The sequence below is a fragment of the Loxodonta africana genome, chromosome 27 (genome assembly GCF_030014295.1).
Source record: "Loxodonta africana isolate mLoxAfr1 chromosome 27, mLoxAfr1.hap2, whole genome shotgun sequence".
NCBI lineage: Eukaryota > Metazoa > Chordata > Mammalia > Proboscidea > Elephantidae > Loxodonta > Loxodonta africana.
The window spans coordinates 13,313,375-13,334,663 of record NC_087368.1 but is presented as its reverse complement, the minus strand read 5'-3'; the positions used below and the strand labels follow the sequence as shown (position 1 = coordinate 13,334,663).

General features: G+C 37.4%; 1 protein-coding gene across 4 annotated transcripts in view; it reads left to right on the top strand.

The window, feature by feature from the left end:
* NPHP3 (nephrocystin 3) overlaps positions 1 to 21,289 on the top strand; it is a 63,556-nt gene that overhangs the window by 22,237 nt on the left and 20,030 nt on the right. For all 4 annotated transcript variants that reach the window (XM_064277337.1, XM_003420911.4, XM_023540049.2 and 1 more), the window contains 17 exons: positions 1,254 to 1,357; positions 2,895 to 3,009; positions 3,229 to 3,372; positions 3,836 to 3,933; positions 5,338 to 5,440; positions 5,898 to 5,980; positions 7,586 to 7,724; positions 11,254 to 11,418; positions 12,640 to 12,734; positions 13,288 to 13,410; positions 14,843 to 15,032; positions 15,203 to 15,444; positions 16,450 to 16,525; positions 17,260 to 17,387; positions 18,318 to 18,558; positions 20,119 to 20,244; positions 20,777 to 20,892. In XM_064277337.1, coding sequence (XP_064133407.1) covers positions 1,254 to 1,357; positions 2,895 to 3,009; positions 3,229 to 3,372; positions 3,836 to 3,933; positions 5,338 to 5,440; positions 5,898 to 5,980; positions 7,586 to 7,724; positions 11,254 to 11,418; positions 12,640 to 12,734; positions 13,288 to 13,410; positions 14,843 to 15,032; positions 15,203 to 15,444; positions 16,450 to 16,525; positions 17,260 to 17,387; positions 18,318 to 18,558; positions 20,119 to 20,244; positions 20,777 to 20,892 — 2,288 coding nt within the window. The remainder of the gene's footprint in view (positions 1 to 1,253; positions 1,358 to 2,894; positions 3,010 to 3,228; positions 3,373 to 3,835; positions 3,934 to 5,337; positions 5,441 to 5,897; positions 5,981 to 7,585; positions 7,725 to 11,253; positions 11,419 to 12,639; positions 12,735 to 13,287; positions 13,411 to 14,842; positions 15,033 to 15,202; positions 15,445 to 16,449; positions 16,526 to 17,259; positions 17,388 to 18,317; positions 18,559 to 20,118; positions 20,245 to 20,776; positions 20,893 to 21,289) is intronic.

The following is a 21,289-nucleotide window of genomic DNA, read 5'->3' as shown; positions in this document are numbered from 1 at the left end:
AGAATAACTGATAGTACCTACCTCATAGGGTTGTTGTGAGGATTAAGCCAGGTAACACATGTAAGGTCTTTGGTGCTGTACCTGGCACATAACAAATGTTAGATTAGTTGTTATTTTATAAGAGAGGTGTTATTATCATGATTTTGTAAATGAAGAAACCAAGCTTCAGATGATGACTTGCCTAAGAACACATGGGGAGTCGATGGCAGACCTAGCATTTGAATCTTGATCTTCTGGTTCCAAATCTGTGTTCTTTTAAAGAAGGGAGTCTTAACTGGGAACCATGGTCCATAAATAGGCCTTTAGATGGGCCTATGACTCCAGCTATCAGAGTGTGTGAAATAATAAACCAATAAAGCCCTTTGCTCTTTCAGAAGCATCATTGTTACCAGAATTATTTGAGCTTTCGGTAAACATTCTGTATTTAGACATGTCAAACAGAAAAACTGGCTAAAGAACTACATCAAGTAATCGATTTTGTAGTTGCTGGAAATTTTAGCTACCCTAAAAATTTTTAGCTACCACAAACAACTTAATTACAAGTTCTTTTAATTTTATCATTTAGACCACTGGTATGGTTATAGTATCTCAGCTCCCAAGATGACTTTGGAAATTCCTTTGAGAGTTTTAGTAAGTATTTAGATTTTTTGGGTGTGTCCTTTTCAGCTCTGAACCAGTTTTGAGTGTCTGGTTAAAGCCTGGGAACGTGAATTCTTGGATGTTGCATAGAACTCAGTTTCAGAAAGATCTCAGAGGTTCTGTCCTAGCCTGATGGCCTGGAGCAGGTTGGATAATTCCAAGGTCCTACACGAAATCTGTTTGTGTTTGGGCCTGTTCTCAGGGATTTCCAGAAACTGAAATGGGCTCCAGGAGATCTAGGATGCCTGCTAGGCCTTCAAGGCCGTTTGTGGTTTAGGGACTTCAGTATAGTACAGCAGCCTCCCTGCAGCGTTCTGCAAAACATCTGAATGTTGGAAAACCCCACAGGAGTCTTCAGTTTTGTCCCTCACCCATTAATTTACAGTGATATTATGTGTAGAAGAAGTTGAAGCTCATTCTTAGTTTACTACTTCAGGCACATGTAGCCAACCATAAAAACAAATACTTAATAAGAGTGCTGTTGACTAAAAGTAGATTTCATTTTCTCATGAAGCTTTTCTTTAATGTTTTCAGAAGATAATCGGAAGTTGACTGTGTTTAGTATTCTAAGAGGCATGTATGCCCTCACGATCTAAATTCGTTTTTGTTTCTAGTATTACCAACGCCTTAATGATCTAGTGGCGGCACCAGCACCAATTCCACCCCTTCTTGTATCTGGAGGACCAGGTTCTGGAAAGTCCCTTCTTTTATCAAAGTGGTATGATGCGGTGCAGTAAAACCGTCGTTGTCATCATGGTTTGAATTACTGAATTCTTTCAATGAAGTGTGTTACTGCTTGTCTTCCTTTCTGTGTGACCTGTGTTGCTGCTGTTCCTGCTGTTAGTTGCCGTCAGGTCAGCGCCAACTCATGGCGACCTTACGTATAACAGAACAAAGCATTCATGGCCCAGTCCTGTGACATCTTCATGATTATTGGTATATTTGAGTCCATCGTTGCAGCCATTGCATGGCCTGTATACTACACGTTGGAGCCCTGGTGGCACAGTGATTAGGAGCTATGGCTGCTAACCAAAAGATCGGCAGTTCAAATCCACCAGCCGCTCCTTGGAAACCCTATGGGGCAGTTCCACTCTGTCCTACAGTGTCACTATGAGTTGGAATCAACTTGACGGCAATGGGTTTTATACTAAACATTACAAAAAAAAAAAAAAGAGTTAAATAATAGATTATATAATTTGGATGTTAGAGTGAACATACAGAAAGGGATATGAAATGTGAGCATTCATGGTGCTGTACGTAAATGATTTAGGTAAGAGTTAAAGGATTGCCAGGTGAGGGAGTGGTCAGTATGGTGGGGAAGTAGGTGAGTTAGGGAGGTAATGTGCCTTTATTTTCGATTATTTGCTTCATCTTAAAAGTTCCATTGGGATTTTAGATATTTGAAACAATAAGACAAATGTAGACTATGTAGAGTGAAATACATCATCAAAATGAAGGACAATCATTGTTCTGAACGTAGTCTAGCTCTTCAAATTATGGACTAAACTTCATATAAGCTAATAAACTTTTATTTTATTAAAAGTAGTAAGAATGTCATTTGGTTATGTGCTATCGAGTCAATCCTGATTCACAGCGACCTTGGTGGTGTAGTGGTTAAGCCCTTTGCTGCTAACTGAAAGGTTGGCCATTCGAACCCATCACCTGCTCTGAGGCAGAAAAATGTGGCAGTCTGCTTTCGTAAGGATTACAGCCTTGGAAACCCTATGGGCAGTTCTACTCTGCCCTGTAGGGTCACTATAAGTTGGAATTGACTCCACAGCAGTGGGTTTTAGTAAGAATAGGTATTTTCATTCATAATTATTATTTACATTGAAGAATTAGTGTATATAATTGTTTCCTTTTTATTGTCCTTTGATTTAAAGTTACATTTGGGAAATATTTTTGTACTTAACAAAGAAACATCTTTTTTCCTTCAATAGTGTATCTTTAATTAAAGGTTAATGTTTGTTTTACTAATACCTTAACCTCCAATGTAAACTATTTTGGTATAAGTTAGTTAATCTGAATTTGTTGTTAGAATGAACCCGCAGTTGTTTTTTGTTTTTTTTTTTTTAAGTTTATTTAAAAGGATTTAAAAATGGAGTAAAAATGGAAATCTCTGTATTTATCAAAAAGTGACTGATTGTGTGAACCCAGATAGGTAGCGTTTGATGTTTAGTATGTTGTGAATTTTGTTATTGCCGATAGTAAATGAACCTCCCCAGTCTTGTAAAAGTTCTGTCTTTTTCTTTCAGGATTCGGTTACAACAGAAGAGTTCCCCTAACACGCTGATTCTTTCTCATTTTGTGGGGAGGCCCATGTCAACCAGCTCAGAGTCTTCCTTGATTATCAAACGACTAACTCTAAAGGTATAGGACGCCATCTTGGGAAACATCAGAATTTTCATTTATATTCAGAGATTATCGGGACTGATAAGTACCTGATGATAAACCAATTTTCAATATTACCCATTTGTTTTGATTTTGTATGGGGGAAAAATAGCAGTCAATACATTCAGTGACTCAATTTTGGTTAAAAAGTAGATTATTAAAGCATAGCTTGAATTTGTACGTGTTCCCGTCTTGTAGTTGATGCAGCATTCTTGGTCAGCATCTGCTTTGACACTGGATCCTGCTAAGCTTCTAGAAGAATTTCCACGTTGGCTAGAAAAGCTCTCTGCTCGTCATCATGGCAGCATCATCATCATTATTGATTCTATAGATCAAGTTCAGGTACTGTTTTTACTTTGTACATAACCTATTAATACATTGTAACCTATTAATACACTCAGAAACTATCAATAATAGTTATAACAGGCTTTTAAATTATATGTTATGAGAAGAAAATGTTGTTGTTGGATTTGTTTAATACCTAGGGAGACAGTATGTGGACAAAAAATGTACTGTTTGCCGGTAGATGCTAGTGTCTTATTGGGAAAGACCAGCTAAATGTATACAATTAGCCAGGATAGGTCATATTGACATATTTTTAGAGCCTTCTGTTTAGAATTCAGAGCAGTGACAATAGTGCTTTGCCACTTGTTCTTTTAACATTCTGAGCTTAATCATCCAAAAATAAAGTCTTACCTTGGTAAGAGAAAGCTAATTTAAATTTCACTTTACTTGGGGAGCAATTATTGGGTTGTTTGGAAAGATTTTCAATTAATAGATTGAATTTTGTTTTTATATTTTTAAGCAAGTTGAAAAACACATGAAATGGCTGATAGACCCACTGCCAGTGAATGTAAGAGTAATTGTTTCTGTGAATGTAGAAACATGCCCTCCAGCATGGAGGTACGGCGCTAACTTTAGTTCTTTCAGATTACATGAATTGTTTTAAGTACAAACAAGGAAAGCCTTTTGAAATGTGTTTGTTTTTTTCTTATTTTTCACATAAGTGGCAGTGAGGACAGGGAGAAGGGGATGAATCCAAGAAAAAGAATCTAAAATTTAGTGAGAGGTTAGATCTGGGATGTGAGAGAAAAGGAGAAAGCTAGGATGATCCCCAGCTTTCTGCCTTGAGACATTAATTGTGGTTCTGTTAACTGCAATAGAAGCAAAGGTGGAGCAGATTTGTCAGGAAAGGATCACGAGTGCAGATTCAGGACATGGTTAGTGCGAGTTGCTTGTTGTAGCTCCAAGAAGCCATTCCTAGTAGGCAGTTAAATTATGGATGAGGAAAAACAGGGAGAGGGCAAGACTAGAGATCTGTTATACTGAAATGCAAGCTCACTTTTACTCAGAAAAGGGACCCAGGGGTCACATTCTGTAAGACAGTATTTCTCAACTTATTTTGCCCTCCCCCTTTTTTCCTACTGTGTGATTTTTTTTTAATGTAAAAACATAGATAACACAACATTTGCCAATTCAACATCTTTCATGAGTGCAGTTCAGTGACATCAGTTACATCAATCATGTTATCTTGCTCCTTTTAAGGAACCTTTTTAGACATTTTTTTTCCTAATCCCCCTCATAAAATGTTAATACCATGCATATACCATATATCCAGAAAAGCAAACCCACTGCCGTCGAGTTGATTCCGACTCCTAGCGACCCTATAGGACAGAATAGAACTGCCCTATAGCGTTTCCAAGGAGCATCTGGTAGATTCGAACTGCTAACCTTTTGGTTAGCAGCTGTAGCACTTAACCACTGTGCCACCAGGGTTTCCATACTGTGTATCAGTTTATGTATATAAACAGATACGGATGTTTATCTGTGCTTTATACACAAAAGGAGTAAGATTTTTTCCACCCTCCTCCCCATCCCCGGCTTTCACCACTGCCGTTGAGAATTCATGCTGAGGGGGAATTAAATTCTAACAGGTTATAAGTACCTGGTACGCAAAGACTGTGTCTCGTCCTACCCCTCACAGGCACCAATACTTACGTTTAGCTTTACTGATAGTACAGAACATAGAACTAGAAATGCTTTACTAGTCAGCTGTATAGTATATATGCTGTTTATAACATTGCTTGTTGCGATCACTTGTTGAAAGGAATGCTACACTTAGGTTAAAATGGGTGAAATAAATTAGTATTACTTAATATGATTAACAGATTAGTTTTGATTATTTTATAAAGACAGTATAAAAAACGTAATTTCTGTAATGAATTTTCACTTGTTTTTTTTGGGTATATTATAACTCTTGTTGTATTTTTAGAAGAGAATTTTATTTTTCTCTCTTTTAAATAAAAGGTTGTGGCCTACGCTTCATCTTGATCCTTTAAATCCGAAAGATGCAACATCCGTTATAATGGCAGAATGCCACTCTGTAGACGTTCAGCTGAGTAAAGAGCAGGTAGGAATTTCTCATTTTGACGCTATCTTTCACTATCAGCTTTCCTACAAAATATGGTATATGAGACTTAAAATTCAATATAGCAACTCTGTATTGTTTTAGAAGGAAAATAGTATTTACTTTGTTTGAAGCATCCTGTCTTATACTAATGACATAAAAAAAAAAAACCACATATAGAAAGTAGTAAAAACAGCTTGGTCTTAAGGCTCACTTTAATATACAACATTAAGAAGTATTTTAAAGCAAAAAGCATTTCTATGTCAGCTGCTTTTGCCATCTGCAATTGGAAGATTGGCCACGGCTGAGAATCTTCCTCTGTGTGGCGGTAAGGTCACTGAGGAGATGGCAGGAGCTGCGCCATTTCTCCTGGGGTATTGATTGATGGCTCCATGGTAAAGACCGCTTAATTCCAGGGTGGTTTTTGTATTTTGTTTTGTTTTTTGGTGAACTGGTGCAGGAGAAGAAGCTAGAGCGACACTGTCGTTCTGCTACAACCTGCAATGCCCTTTATGTCACCCTTTTCGGCAAAATGGTTGCACGGTAAGTGGTGATTAACTTCAATGATCTTCTGCATGTTTTGTGTTGGCTGTGGGCCACTTCCTAACCATGTCAAACTGAGAACTGAGCATTCCAGCAGCCTCTTGGGCCACTCAGGTTCTGTTTAACCTAACAGTGATACTAACAACCTGTGAGAATGTGACTACATTTATGACTGACGATTGAGTAGCCATGAATTATTAAAACTTGCTGAACATATTTGTCTAATTTTTATCACACTAAACCTTTCCCTCCTAGGGGTTGCAAAACAAGGCCATCTTCGCCCTCCTTGGGGTCCACTCATTAGTGCCCATTATATAACCTGTGTGAGGTCCCTAGCTTTGGGATAGTGAAGCAACCTCTGAAGTGTAAAAATGTTATTTCAGGTGTCCTGGAATATAGGTAGGTATGGGTGGCACAAGCGGTTTGCCACTGGCCGCTAACGTAAAGCTGGGTGGTTCGAACCTTCCCAGTGGCTCCATGGAAGAAGGGCCTGGTGAATTGCGTCCCTGAGATGACAGCCATGGAAACCCTGTGAAGCAGTTACACTCTGTCGTACACGGGGTCGCCCTGGGTCAGAATTGCCTTGTCAGCAACAGGTTTATGTACGTAGGTAGGAATTTTCTATTATCTCAGTTCTCAAAATCCTGATGAACTTTTCATCTTAAAACATAATGCTTTTGTTTTAGATACACATTAGTAATTTGCCTTTAGATTAAGTATTCTGACGTTCCACTATTTTTTTCTTCAGTACAGCTTCATCTTACTTTGTGTATTCCAACCAGAGACAAAAAAAAGTGGATGCTTTGTTTTAGTGTTAATGGCAATAGATGGCAACCCTAGCACCGCTCTTATTTCTAGACATTGAATCTAGTACTCTCGTCTTTCAGTCCCACATTCTTAAGTACCAAATTTGAAATGAAAAATCTTCTAAAACTTTTCTATTTAGAAGATTTAGAAAAAATCTTCAAAAGTCCATGGTATTTCCACTATCCTCCCCAGTGTCAGCAGTGCCGTGGTGATGTATCTGGCAGCCGTGAACACCAGTAGCTTGCATAACTACAGTTCAGGAGTATGAGTCATTTTCTAGACATTTCTTAATTCTTGTCAAAATTATTTATTTTACGAGGTACTGTGAATCATTTTTTTTTCTTCATGTTAAAAAAAAAATACTGATAAGCATTATATCAGTATCTTAAAACAAACTCTCCTGTTTACTGATTTTCTTTAACCTGAGGTTTTCCAAATTCTGGCTTTAAACAAATTTGCATGGCTAACTAACTAATAATACTTATTTATAATTGTATATGTAGGTGGCATGCTTCTGGATAAGAGGCCTCATCTTACTTATTTTTATATTTCATGATGATTAGCAGTTGCTTGGCGTATTGTCAGTCCCAGCATATGTTTATTAAGTTGAATTAAGTGGCATACCAGAATAAACTTGATGATTCTAGCAGCCTGCCATTTCCCTGTACCATGTTTTATTCAATTCCTTTTAATATAAGTTACAGTACAAAAAAGAGAGACCACGTTGTTTTTGTCTACCCCACAATTTTAAGATTTTGGCGGTCTGTAAGAAATTAAATCTCTTCTCAATTCCAACAGTGCTGGGAGAGCAGACAGTTTAGATAAAATCCTTCATCAGTGCTTCCAGTGTCAAGATACCGTTTCATTATATAGACTCGTTCTGCGAACTATCCAAGATTCTATTGGGAATGATATGGGTAAAGAACTGATGAAACAGGTAAAGTGTAATAAACTTATAAAAGGAAGAGTATTTTGCCTTGTATTTGTGTGTGAACTGAAATAAATAATAACTGTTTTATAATTTGTCTTTAGGAAACCCTGGTGGTGTAGTGGTTAAGTGCTACAGCTGCTAACCAAAGGGTCGGGTCGCTATGAGTCGGCACTGGGTTTTTTGGGTTAATTTGTCTTTAAATACATTTCAAGCATATACGGGAATGCTCCCAGCCATAGTGTGCATGTGACCAGAAGTGCTATCAGAAAAATTTGCATTTTCCACATTACCGTTGAGATGTATACTTTTTTCGTGTTTGTTGACGACAGCATTTTTACGCAGATAACACACAGCTTCTACATTTGTTTGCCAACCATGCCCTTCCTGCCTTGAAGTATTTTTGTGATCACTGCTATGCCAATTTTTTTTACATATAGAAAATACTTCCTTGGTGAGGGGAGGGGCAGTTGGCAGACAAATATAGAAGGCGTGTATTGTTTGCATAAAAATAAGGGGGTAGTTTTGTTTCCTCTTATGTAAATTGACATTTTAAGTTCTTTACCTGTTTGTTTTTAATGGGGTGGTTTGTCTTTTTTCTTATTGATGTATAAAAGTTCTTAAATATTCTGCTTTCTACATATAAATTCTTTGTTATAGAGTTTGCAAATAAATGTCTTTTTCCTCTTGTTTTTGTCTTTAAACTTTATGGTGTCATTCATAATACAGAGTTTTATTCAGATACAGTTCATTTATCAACATTTCCTTTATGATTTATACCTGTTTCATCTTGTTTAAGAAGTCCTTTGCTATCGTAAAGGTGTTTGTATATACAGTCAGTCCTCATTATTTGCAGATTGGTCTGTGCAAATTTGCCTACTCGATAAAATGTATTTGTAACCCCAAAATCATTATGCACGGTGCTTTCGCAGTTCCTTGTGGGCACATGTGGAGCAGTGAAAAATCTGAGTTGCTTGATGCTGACATTCCCACCCGAGGTCAGACAGGGTTACACTCTGCCTCCTTGTTCCAGCTCTTGTGCTGGACAGAAGTGTCCTTTTTGTGATCTATTTAGTGCCTTTTTTTTTTTTTGTGTGTGATTTTTGAGCTTTGTTGGTGATTTTACTGTTAAAACTGGCCCCCAAGCATAGTGCTGAATTGCTGTTTAGTGTTGCTACTAAGCACAAGAAGGCTGTGATGTGCCTTACAGAGAAGGTACTGGTCTTGGTTAAACTTCGTTCAGGCGTGAGTTATAGTGCTGTGGGCCATGAGCTTAGTGTTCATGAATCAACAATTTATATTAAATGAGGTGTCTTTAAACAGAAACACACATGAAACAAGGTTATTTATTGACCAGTTGATGAAAATGTGGTGCTCAGAGGCTCACAGGAACCTAACCCTGTATTTCCTCTAGGAAATACAGTATTCTATAATCCAGTGTTTACCCTGACTTTTTAGAGCATAACCACCTTGAGTAATGAGAATCAACTGTGTCAGTGTGCACATATATATATACTTAAATAAGCTTTATAGTTCATCATGTGTAAGTCCTGAATTTATGTCAGTTTATTTTTGTTTATTGTGTGAGGTAAGGAATCTACTTTTTAATCTTTTATTGTATGGCTACCCAGTCATCCACTTTACTAAATAGTACATCTGTTCTAGTTATTTGTAATGTCACCTGTCAAAGGTCAACCTCACATATAAACGTGCATCTGTGTCTAGGCATTTCTGTTCTGATTTTGCCGATCCGTTGCCAAGTCCATGTGGTCTTAGTTATTAGAGCATTAAAGTAAGCCTTGATGTTTAGTTGGGCAAGTCATCTCTTATTATTTATTATTTTTCACATTTGCCTTGGCCAGTTTTTCATATGTATTTTTAGAATTGGCTCAGCAAGTACCATGGAAACAGTCTTAGTTGTCTAGTGCTGCTATAACAAATATCACAAGTGGATGGCTTTAACAAACAGAAATTAATTCTCTCACAGTTTAGGAGAGTACAAGTCTGAATGCAGTGCCCCAGGGACCTTCTCTCTCTGTAAGTTCTGGGGGATGGTTCTTGTCATCAGTCTTCCCCTGGTCTAAGAGCTTTTAGCGCAAGGATCCTGGGTCCAAAGGATGCACTCTGCTGCAGGCTCTTCTTTCTTCTTAGTAAGTGGTCCCAATCTCTGTACTTGCTTCTCTTTCCTTTATATTTGTACGGTAGAAGGTGATACAGGCCACACCCCAAGGAAACTCCACTTACATTGGATCAGGGTTGTGACCTGAGTAAGGGTGTTGTGTCCCACCCTAATCCTCTTTAACACAGCCTAGTCTTGGCCTCATTAACCACAGGCAGACATTAGGATTTACAGCACATAGGAAAATCACATCAGAGCACAAAATGGTGGATAACCACGCAATAGTGGGAATCATGACCTAGCCAAGTCGACACATATTCTTTGGGGGCACTATTCAATCCATGACAGAAACCCGTTTTGGGATTTTAGTTGGAATTGCATTCAATTTAGAGACTAAGTTGGGGAGAATTATGATGAGTCTTTGTCTCAGTGGAAATGGAAACCTCAATAGGTCTCCACTTCCTTATCTTCTTTAATGTCTTTAATGTTTTATCTTCTCCATGAAGGCCCATCTTTTATTAAACTGCATTTCTAAATATCCTGTAAAGTAACATTTTTAATTGTTTTGTTGCTAGTATATTCTTTTTTTCTATTGAAAATATGTTTTATGTCTAGCAACCTTTCTGAACTCTTATAGTTTGAACCTAGATCCACTTTTATGTTAATTTCTCAGTTTGGGGGTTGCTGAAATTTTGACTTCTCATCTCAGCCCCAAGCCCACAAGCTTCCTTAACTTCTTCTCGTGTCTGTTGGCAGGTGTTTTTCTCTTGCACCGCTTCACTGAGGGTACAGCCTTTCAAAGGTCCTAGCAATTTGCAAGCATTCTAGTTCTAACCCTTTGCCTCTCAGGGCTTAAGGGCTCACCTTCCATCCACACTGTGGGTGTGAAAACCCAAGCCCTTAAATTACTGTGACTGCTGCCCATCCTCTGTTCCCCCTTTCCCAAGGCCAGCAGCTCCATCACACCAGCACTCGGTTCTCTGAGTTTCAGTTTCCCCTTCATTTCTGACACCTTTCTTTTTTGCAGTTTCAACTTTGCATTTAGAAATGTTTTGTTATACATCATCTCATATTAATAGGCGTCTGTCGTAGGGGGGATAGTCCACCATCTTCCCAGCTTTGGAACTCTCATCACCTTAATAATCCATGCAGTTTTAATCTTCACCAAACTTTTTTGTCTGTGTGTGTTTTCTTTGGTGCGATAGATTTTATATATTCACACTCTTTGTTGATTAATGCCTATTGGGAGAGTGTTTTGTTGTATGAAATCTGCTTCTTAGTTTAATAAATCATTAGAATTGTAAATGTGAATAAGTTAATAAGTCTAAAGTAATTACTGTGGCGTTTTTCATGGCTTTTTTTTTTTTATAAGTTACTTAAGGAGGTGCTTTTTAATCGTTAATTGGTTCTTCTATCTAGATTCTTTGCCTCGTCAATGTTAGTCACAATGGTGTGAGTGAATCAGAGCTGATGGAACTCTATCCTGAGATGTCCTGGGCTGTCTTGACCTCCCTTATTCACAGTTTACACAAGATGTGTTTATTGACTTATGGTTGTGGCTTGCTTAAGTTTCAACATCTACAGGTAAATGTTTTAATAATATTTAAAAATATATATATGATTGCATGGTTTGACAGTGCTATATTATTTTAAATTACAAGACAAAATTGAAGTCTAAAATTGGTATAAAATTTGGCTAATAGTATACTTATGTAGTACCTTTATGTGGTAGCTATTACTTTAAAAAGTATTTTCTTTCTGAAATAGAAAATATTTTTCCATTTGATGTTTCATTGAATTCCTGATATAATTACATATATACATATGTTGTCATGTGCCATCAAGTCAATTCCAACTCATAAAGACCCTACAGGACAGAGTAGAACCACCTCATAGGGTTTCCTAGGCTAAAATCTTTATGGGAGCAGATTGCCAGATCTTTTCTTCCGAGGCTAGCGGGGTTGAACACTGACCTTTCAGTTAGCAGCAAAGTGCTTAACCATTGCACCAGTGGGGCTCTTTACGTATACGTATACATATATATTGTTGTTGTTTGGTGTCATCAAGTCAGTTCCAACTATGGCAACACTGTGCAACAGAATGAAACACAGCCCAGTTCTGTGCCATCCTCATAATTGTTGTTATGCTTAAGCTGATTGTTGCAGCCACTGTGTCAGTCCATCTCATTGAGGATCTTCCTCTTTTCCGCTGTCCCTCTACTTTACCAAGCATGATGTCCTTCTCCTGGGACTGGTCCCCCCAATAGCATGTCCAAAGTATGTGACACAAAGTCTCGCCATCCTTGCTTCTAAGGAGCATTCTGTACACATCCAGTAAAGGTTTAAGTAAATGTTGGCTAATAGCATTTTTATCATCTGCACTGCCTTGGTTGATTTATATATGTATACAGTTACCAATGAAATCTTTTATTTGAGATGTTGTGTATTCGCGGCTGTGAATGTTTACGATTTTGCTGACTTAATTTTCTCCTTTATTATGTGTCTCTTGAATATATTTTACTCTTTTTAGTACTTTTTCACTCCACATTTCTGAGATTTTTAATGTATTAAGTAGGCGTTTAAATAAAATTTTATCTTAAATTCTTAGAATATTAATATAGGAAATTTTATTCTAATAATCAAGTTTATCACATAAATATATCGTGAATTTAAAACTCTCCTGATGTCATTCTGCTATACAATTATAAAATTGAAATAATTATGAATTCCTTTTTAAAAGTTCGTTGTTAGATGTGCAGTGACTCACAGAAAATAGAATGCAGTATTTTTCTTTCTTTTTCTCTAGGCTTGGGAAACAGTAAGATTGGAGTATATGGAAGGTGCGGCCGTTGTTTCTTCATATAGGCAAAGGCTAATCAAATATTTCACCATGCAGCTGAGGTACCATAAACATCTATGTTGTTCTTCCGTAACTCCTACAGCACGCTCTGCCTTTGTGTCTCCGAGCTCTCGGTTTATAACTTTACATATAAAAATTTGTTACGAAAGAGATTAAAGCCGAGCCCTATTCTGTTAATGTCAAAAAAGCAAAAGATGATATAAGTAAGTGTTTTAATATTTTGCTAAAGATTTAAACTTAACCAAAACTAATTCAGGATTGTTTTATTATTATTTTATGCCAATTAAGTAGATTAAAAAAAGTGTGTGTGTATCTGTGCGTGTATATTTGAGTCCATTGATGATTTTTTTTTCATAGTTCAGTTTTAGAAAAATGCCTTTAGAGTTTGGTTAGTGGTCCTGAATTTCACTGAACTTATTTGTATCATTAGATGGGCAGAGTTTCTGATTTGACCTGTCTTGGTACTAGATTATACTTTAAGAGCTAGGGTGTATGTTGTCCGTTTTTCTCCCATCAACATTTTTGGGAAGCCTTTGGAAGCAGTCCCGTTGTGGGAAGCCATTACTGAGTGCCGTCCACCCTCTTGTCACACAGTCAGGACAGAGTGACCTGGAGAAGCGCGGATGAACTCCCTTGGCTTTTTCAGCAGCAGGGAAGTAAACAGAAGCTGCAGGATTGCCTGCTCAATCTCTTTGTGTCTCAAAACCTTTATAAAAGGTAAGAAACTTAGAGTAGAACACAGAAGAACAGAGTTAAATAGCTGCTCAGTTTAACAAAGGAAAAAAATGGCATTTCAGTTTAAAAATTCATCCAGTTTCAGTGGTACCTGAGATACAAAGCAGTGTGGGGAAGTTTTAACATAGTTTGGAAATACGCCGTGAGATCTGCTTTTTCCAAGAGGACACGTAAAAAGGGTATTGTTGCTTCATAAAATCAGAGCCAACATGCTTCCTGAGACAGCTTTATCCTCCAATTCTTGCCTTTAAAAACCAGAACAACAAACCCGTCACTGTTGAGTCGATTCCAACTCATGGTGACCCTACAGGATAGAGTAGGTTGTAATCTTTACAGAAGCAGACTGCCACATCTTTCTCCCATGCAGCATCTGGGGGGTTTGAACCACCAACCTTCTGGTTAGTAGCCAAGCGCTTAACCACTGTGCCACCAGGGCTCCCGTTCTTGCATTTAAGCATGTCTAAATCTTAACCACCCAGATAGGTGGCTCATAATGTCTACCCCTTAGGGCCTTCAGATATCTCAAAGTATGGCCTTAAGTCCAGACTTTGGGCTCTAAATAGAAGCTGACTGGCAGTGATTTTCAAAAAAAGGAATACCTTGTCATTCATAAGTGTATTCTATGTCTCTTTTGTCAGGACAGAATCACCATTTTATGAGCCAAGCTTCTGACCTACAAGCCTCATGAGGATTTTACTGCCTCACTTAGAAATGGAGTCATTTCTCCTGGTAGAACTGCATACTTGATTTTGCTCCTGAGTGAACGCTCTCAAATTTCTTCATTGCACCTCTTATATTATTTCTGACCTCTATTCCAATTTTTCATGGCTGCTTGGAAATTGAATTCATTCTTTAGTGTACCAGCTGTCCCATCCTACTTAATATCCTCACAGATGAATAAGCTTACTTTTATCATTAAATTCCTTGATGGAAATGAAAAGTAGATACCCTGACAGTTTGCCTGTATTTCATTAGTTTTTGCTTTTCTACTTTTTATCACTTAAAATAATTTTTTGGATGAGCTCAGCAGTTGACTATCATGAAATGTCTAAAAAGGATTCAAATAAATTCCCATTAGTGAGCAACCATACTGATATCGGTGATAACAGCCATCTGGGGAGTACTTACCGTGTGGCATTATCTCCTTACAGTAACACCTGAGGCAAGTAATGTTGGGTTCTCACTTCTGCAGATAAGAGCAATGAGGTGTAAGAAGTCAGACAGCCTGCTCGTGGTCATACAACTGAGAAAGCAGTGGAACTTAGATGACCGTCTCAGTCTACAGTTTACCCTCACTGCACTGTACTTGCCTACTAACAAATTATCAATAACTTGATAGGAATTCTGACATTTTCACCATATAGTGTGTTTTAAAATTTGTTTTTCATGAAATTACTGTTATTTGTTGCAACAGAGGACACTTTGCTGAGTTGCTGAGTTATTGGCAGTTTGTTGGCAAAGATAAAAGCGCGATGGCAACAGAATATTTTGATTCATTGAAGCAGTATGAGAAAAACTGTGAAGGCGAGGAGAACATGAATTGCTTAGCTGATCTTTATGAAACCCTGGGGCGATTTCTCAAGGATCTGGGTCTTCTCAGTCAGGTAACTTCATCAGGGAGTCAGAGACAGTGGGTTTTCCTGAGGTCTGAGGTTTACTCCTCTCTCCTTCTTCCAAGGAGCTTTCATTTGTTGTGCTAAGAACTTGAATGGTAATCAGATGACAGGTCTTAGAGCATTTCAATCACTTTAAATGGCCTTTAACCTTTTTCCAGGCTGTTGTGCCTTTGCAGAGGTCTCTAGAAATTCGAGAAACAGCTTTAGATCCAGATCACCCAAGAGTAGCTCGGTCTCTCCACCAACTGGCAAGTGTTTACGTGCAGTGGAAGAAGTTTGGCAATGCAGAACAGCTGTATAAGCAGGCATTGGAAATCTCAGAAAATGCTTATGGTGCGGACCATCCACATGTTGCTCGTGAACTTGAGGCACTCGCAACGTTGTACCAGAAACAAAATAAGTAAGATTTAGATCCAGAATACTCCGGTTTTATGAGGGGGAGTTTCAACGTTTTAATGTACTCATGTGATAGGCTTGTTTTGTGGCTATGTAACTTTTCCTTACTCTGTATTCTTTGGAATGCACCATGTTCAAATAATACTTCCTGGTCTGTTTTCACAGGCTAAACAGAGAAAATTAAAACTGCGAGACCCATTTCTGGTTGATAATGTGTGGAGCATAGAGCATGCATAGACTTTGGAGTCACAGTCCTGGGTCTGAATCTTGTCTCACTCACTGATGAGCTTTGTAATACTGAGAGTATGACTTAGTTTAGTACAGGGCTTGTCTGTTGCCCATGGTTCAAATCCAGCTAGTCCCCCATTGTATAAATAAGGTTTGAGTGGAACACGGCCACATTTTTTCATGTACATATTGTCTGTGGTTGCATCTATGCCACAGTGGTGGAGCTCAATAGTTGTGACAGAGCCATGTGGTCCACAAAGCCTAAAAGATTTACTGTCCAGCCTGTTATAGAAAAAGTTTGCCAACCCCTGGTATAATATAAAGTTTCACATATTTGTTAGGCACCCCAGAATGGCATGTCTTCCTCTTTCAGAAATCATTTCTTCTGCTTCATCATCACTGATACATATTGGAACTTTTTCTTAACTTCTTAGAAGTATTATTTCTCACAAATTTTGTGTGAATCCCAGACATATATTTGACAGAAGAAGGTGACCTATGCAAATAAACTTTGGATTTTCATTTAGTTCATTTGCCCTTTAGAGATTCAAACAGCAGTCAAATGCCAGCTACTTGAAGGACTAGATTTGTATCGTCAGATTTTGTGTTATGAAGTTCTTTGTTAGAGATTTATAATTCCATATGAATACCACTTCTAGAAGCAGTGCTGTATTAAATAGTCAAAGGTTTTACAGTAGGTAAGGAGTACATTCATCTCACTGAAGTGAGATACTTTGAACATGTTTCTTTTGTTTGACTTACTTTTTTTTTTTTTCTTAAGATACGAACAAGCTGAACATTTTAGGAAAAAATCCTTTAAAATTCGCCAAAAAGCTATGAAGAGAAAAGGCAACTTGGTAATGAAAGATTTCTTTTGTGTTGTGTTTTGAACCAAAGAGGAAAACAGCATCTCTGAATATCAATAATATAGGTGCATAAACCTCACATGTTTAAGAGTTTTAAATTTTAAAGTGACTTCTAGGAAAGTTCTAACATTTTCTTGTTTACGTGTATTTAAGTACCACTCTTACTGGGAAATACGATAGTAAACTTTTAAAAAGTGAAACTGAAGTTCATTGAAAGGTTCGACTTTGCAAGATGGACTTCAAAGCTGGTTCAATTCTTTTTGTTAAAGAACTGGAAAAAGAAATTTAGTTAATATTATATGTTAGATTCAAATGCAGAGAAATTCTTCCCATTGAGTGAAAAAGATAGTTTTCATTTTTCTGAGTTGCTGATAAAACCTAAACATTGCACGTTCCTTTGTTGTAACTTCAAATGCTATGTGCGGTTTGAAGTATCTGATGTTTAAGTGTTTAAAAATGGGATTAATACCTGCAAGTTAATTCTTTTTCCAGATCTTTTGAAACACTTTGTGGTATAGTTCACTTGGCTCAAAGATCTCATAATGAATTTTAGACTGTGATGCCCTGTGGAAATGTGTATTCTTAATTACCATTAGGCTAATTATGATACTTAAAATAATTGTCTTTTACTTCAAAGGGGAAAAAAGGAGAAAGGATTTTTTAGAGCCCAGAATTAAGGATTACACTTACTTAGTGATTGTTTTTAATGTTTGTGTCTGCTGCAGTATGGATTTGCCCTTTTACGTCGCAGGGCACTACAGTTAGAGGAGCTCACCTTAGGTAAGGACACACCTGACAATGCTCGGACCCTCAATGAGCTGGGTGTTCTCTACTATCTTCAGAATAACCTGGAGTGAGTACCATAGTTAATAGTGAAAATAGGCATCCATTTTGTCTCTGAGATGCAAAGCTGTTGTACTTTTCTGTCACCTTTAAAGCTAGAAAAAATCATGCCAAATTTCATGTTTGATTTTATGTTGTGCACATAGCCATACTTAACAAAGATGCTGGCATTTTCTCTACTTTGTTTCTTTTCATATTGTTTCTTTAGTACTTCAAAAGTTATTCTGTAGCTTCTATAGTACGTTTATATATTTATGAAAAGTGATTTATGTAGCTATTATACATGAAACCTCCCAAAAGAAACTTGTGGTTAATGGAGAATAAAGAAAATATAGATGGCTGCTAGTTTTATTCAGTTTATTTGGACATAGAAAAACCAAAATGGCATTTATATTTTATGAAAAAAGTATGTTTGGACTTTTTTGGATGTCAGAAAAATATAACAAATTTGACACTTCTGGATGTCCAAAAAATTTAACAAGTGTTTAACCCACTTCACAAAAGGCTTTTTTATTTAGTAATTTTTTAATATTTTTAATAATTTTTAAAAATATTTAAAGTACTTTTAAAAATTATTTAGAACGAACCTTGAAGGAAGAGAGTGAGTGACAAAATTGTTTGTTTCGTTAGGCCTAATAATTATGGTTGTAAAACATTGGTGTTGGAAAATATTTATGGTGTTTAGCTTTGAGGAGTAGTGGAGAATTGAGGCAATCTGCCAGAAACACTAGCCCTCGGTTATCAGGAAAGCATTTTTCATTTTTGGAAAAGGGGTGGAAAGGATGGGGGTGGGAAAGAGAGAATTTTGAGTCAAATCCTTCATTTTAATTATCTTGGCTTTAAGAATAAAAATGTTTCCGTTCTCTACTTAACTAGGGCTAGGAATTCTGACCACTAGAGGATAAACAGCTTCTCATCCATTTTGGGATTTTGTTCATAGCACAGCTGAGCAGTTTCTGAAGCGTTCCTTAGAAATGAGGGAGCGAGTTCTAGGACCAGACCACCCTGACTGTGCCCAGTCCTTGAACAATCTGGCCGCTCTATGCAACGAAAAGAAACAGTATGATAAAGCAGAAGAGCTCTACGAAAGAGCTTTAGACATTCGGAGACGAGCATTAGCACCTGATCACCCTTCTTTGGCTTATACAGTGAAGCACCTTGCAATCTTATATAAGAAAATGGTAAGCAGTCCTCGCACGCTTACGTGTTTTATAATACTGTTTTGTTTTTTTTTTTTTTTTACCAGTTAAGGCGTAATTACTATCAGGAAAATAATTTGTCATCTGATGGATAAATTATTTTATCTGAACATTTAAATCATATTTAATTTTTTCACAAATAGCTGATTAGAACATTTAAAAATATTATTTCACAGACTTACTAAGATTCTGGTTTGGTTTTGTTAAAATACATTCCAAATACAAATGCATTCATCAGCATTGTAATTAGAACTTGTTCTTTTATTATACTTCAGAAGTTCTGAAATTTCAGTAGTATTGAGTTTGTTGTGTAAAGCAGTCCTTCACATAACAGACCACTCAGCTGTCAGGGCTTAATGAGGGATCTTTTTAGTTGATTAAATGAGCATTTTTATTTCACCCTTTCTTGGCTTTGCATACAATTAAATGTAACCCTTTTTTTGCCATATAATAGTTTGCCATAGCCTTCTATAATTGGGATTTTTATAACTATTCTTTTTTTTATTTTTTATTTTTTAATTTTTTTATTGTGCCATAAGTGAAAGTTTACAAATCAGGTCAGTCTCTCCTACAAAAATTTACATACACCTTGCTTACACTCCTAATTCTCTCCCTGTAATGAGATAGCACAGTTCTTCACTCTCTCTCCTTGTGTCTATTTGGGTAGCTTCTGGCCCCCTCTGCCCTCTCATCTCCCCTCCAGACAGGAGATGCCAACATAGTTTCATGGGTCTACTTGATCCAAGAAGCTCATTCTTCACCAGTATCATTTTCCATCCCATAGTCTAGTCCAATCCCTGTCTGAAGAGTTGGCTTTGGGAATGGCTCCTGTCTTGGGCTAACAGAAGGTCTAGGGACCATGGCCCCCGGGATCCTTCTAGGTCCAGTTCTGACCATTAAGTCTAGTCTTTTTACGAGAGAATTTGAGGTCTGCATCCCACTAATCTCCCGCTCTTCCAGGGGTTCTCTGTTGTGTTCCCTGTCAGGGCAGTTATTGGTTGTGACCAGGCACCATGTAGTTCTTCTGGTCTCAGGCTGATGTAGTCTCTGGTTTATGTGGTCCTTTCTGTATCTTAGGCTCATAATTACATTGTGTCTTTGGTGTTCTTCGTTCTTCCTTGCTCCAGGTGGGTTGAGACCAATTGATGCATCTTAGATGGCCACTTGCTAGCGTTGAAGACCCCAGACGCGACTCTCCAAATGGGATGCAGAATGTTTCCTTAATAGATTTTATTTTGCCAGTTGACTTAGAAGTCCCCTGAAATCATGGTTGTAACTATTCTTAAAAAAAAAAAGTGAGAAGCTGACCTTGACTTGGTGCAGTTACAGAGCTACATAGATAGTCCTCGTAGTTCATGGGACCCTCTGGTTGCCCTGGCCCTGAAGTTGATATGCTAGTAATATAGAGTCCGTTGTTGCTGTTTCTGCCCAAATTTTAGTAGAAGGAAATAAATTTTTTTTTTTTTAAATGTGGAAGGGACTTAGGGGATGATAATATTCATTGCCTTAATATTCTTATTAGATTTCCCTTTCATTTTTTAGGGGAAACTTGACAAGGCTGTACCTTTGTATGAGTTGGCTGTTGAAATTCGACAGAAATCCTTTGGCCCAAAGCACCCTAGTGTAGCTACTGCCTTGGTGAACTTAGCTGTTCTTTATAGCCAAATGGTAAGTTCCTCCCACTTGATTGAATTTAAGGTATAAAAGGTAAACACGAGTTAGGCATAACACAGTAAAAATAATTAAAGAAAATGTAAGGTTATTATCTACTTGAGAAGTTATTGAAGTTGCATTTGTAGGAAGATGGTCCCTTCCTCTTATTGTAAAACGCTGACTTTTAGTTTACAGTATAGGCTTACTATTTTATATTCTGGAAGCTCCTACATCTCTACATATAATATTATTTTTAAGCTTGTGGCATTTGCCTGTGATGGGTAAGGAACAGGTGTGGTACCCACTGGCCAGTAAAGAAACAGGTTTGTGCTTAAATTGCTGGACTAAAATTAAATTTTCTGATTTTCTATTACAATGCTTTTCCCACTATGACTATTCATTAATTAATCTGCTTATCCAGATCTTTTAGGGATATTGACGTTTTTGAAGCACTTAACAAAGTAGGTCAGCTTAGTCTAGAATACATTAATAATAATTTCATAAACCCAAGGTATTCAAGTGAGCATTATTACTTTTTTTTAATAAGAAAAAACACATTGAAGCCTTGCCGTTATATGAAACAGCATTAAAGATTTATGAAGACAGCCTGGGCCGGATGCATCCTCGAGTTGGAGAAACGTTAAAAAATTTAGCTGTGCTTAGGTAAGAATTTTTTTTCACTTCCCTGATACAGCCCAACTCTCTTTTGGGACAGCTTTAATTTGACTCATCATAGAAAACAGAACATATTTACTGGAGAGTAGGTTTTTTCCTGGTGGGGGTGGGGGGTATTGTTGTTTATTGCTCTACTTCAAGAGGTAATAAAGTAGTATCCAGAAGTGAAGTGAAGGGTGCATATCCTGCGGAGAGAAGCGTATCATGGATGGTTCACGTTTATAACATTGCTAGCTCTGCTGTCCTCAGAGCTGATTTACCATGAAGTACATGTTGACTTTCTTACTCATTTGTGTTTCTCTCACAATGCAGAGTAGCTAACTTCCTTAGCAATTTCACTGCGTCCATTACTACATGATGTTCATGTTGTCCATATGAGACCCTG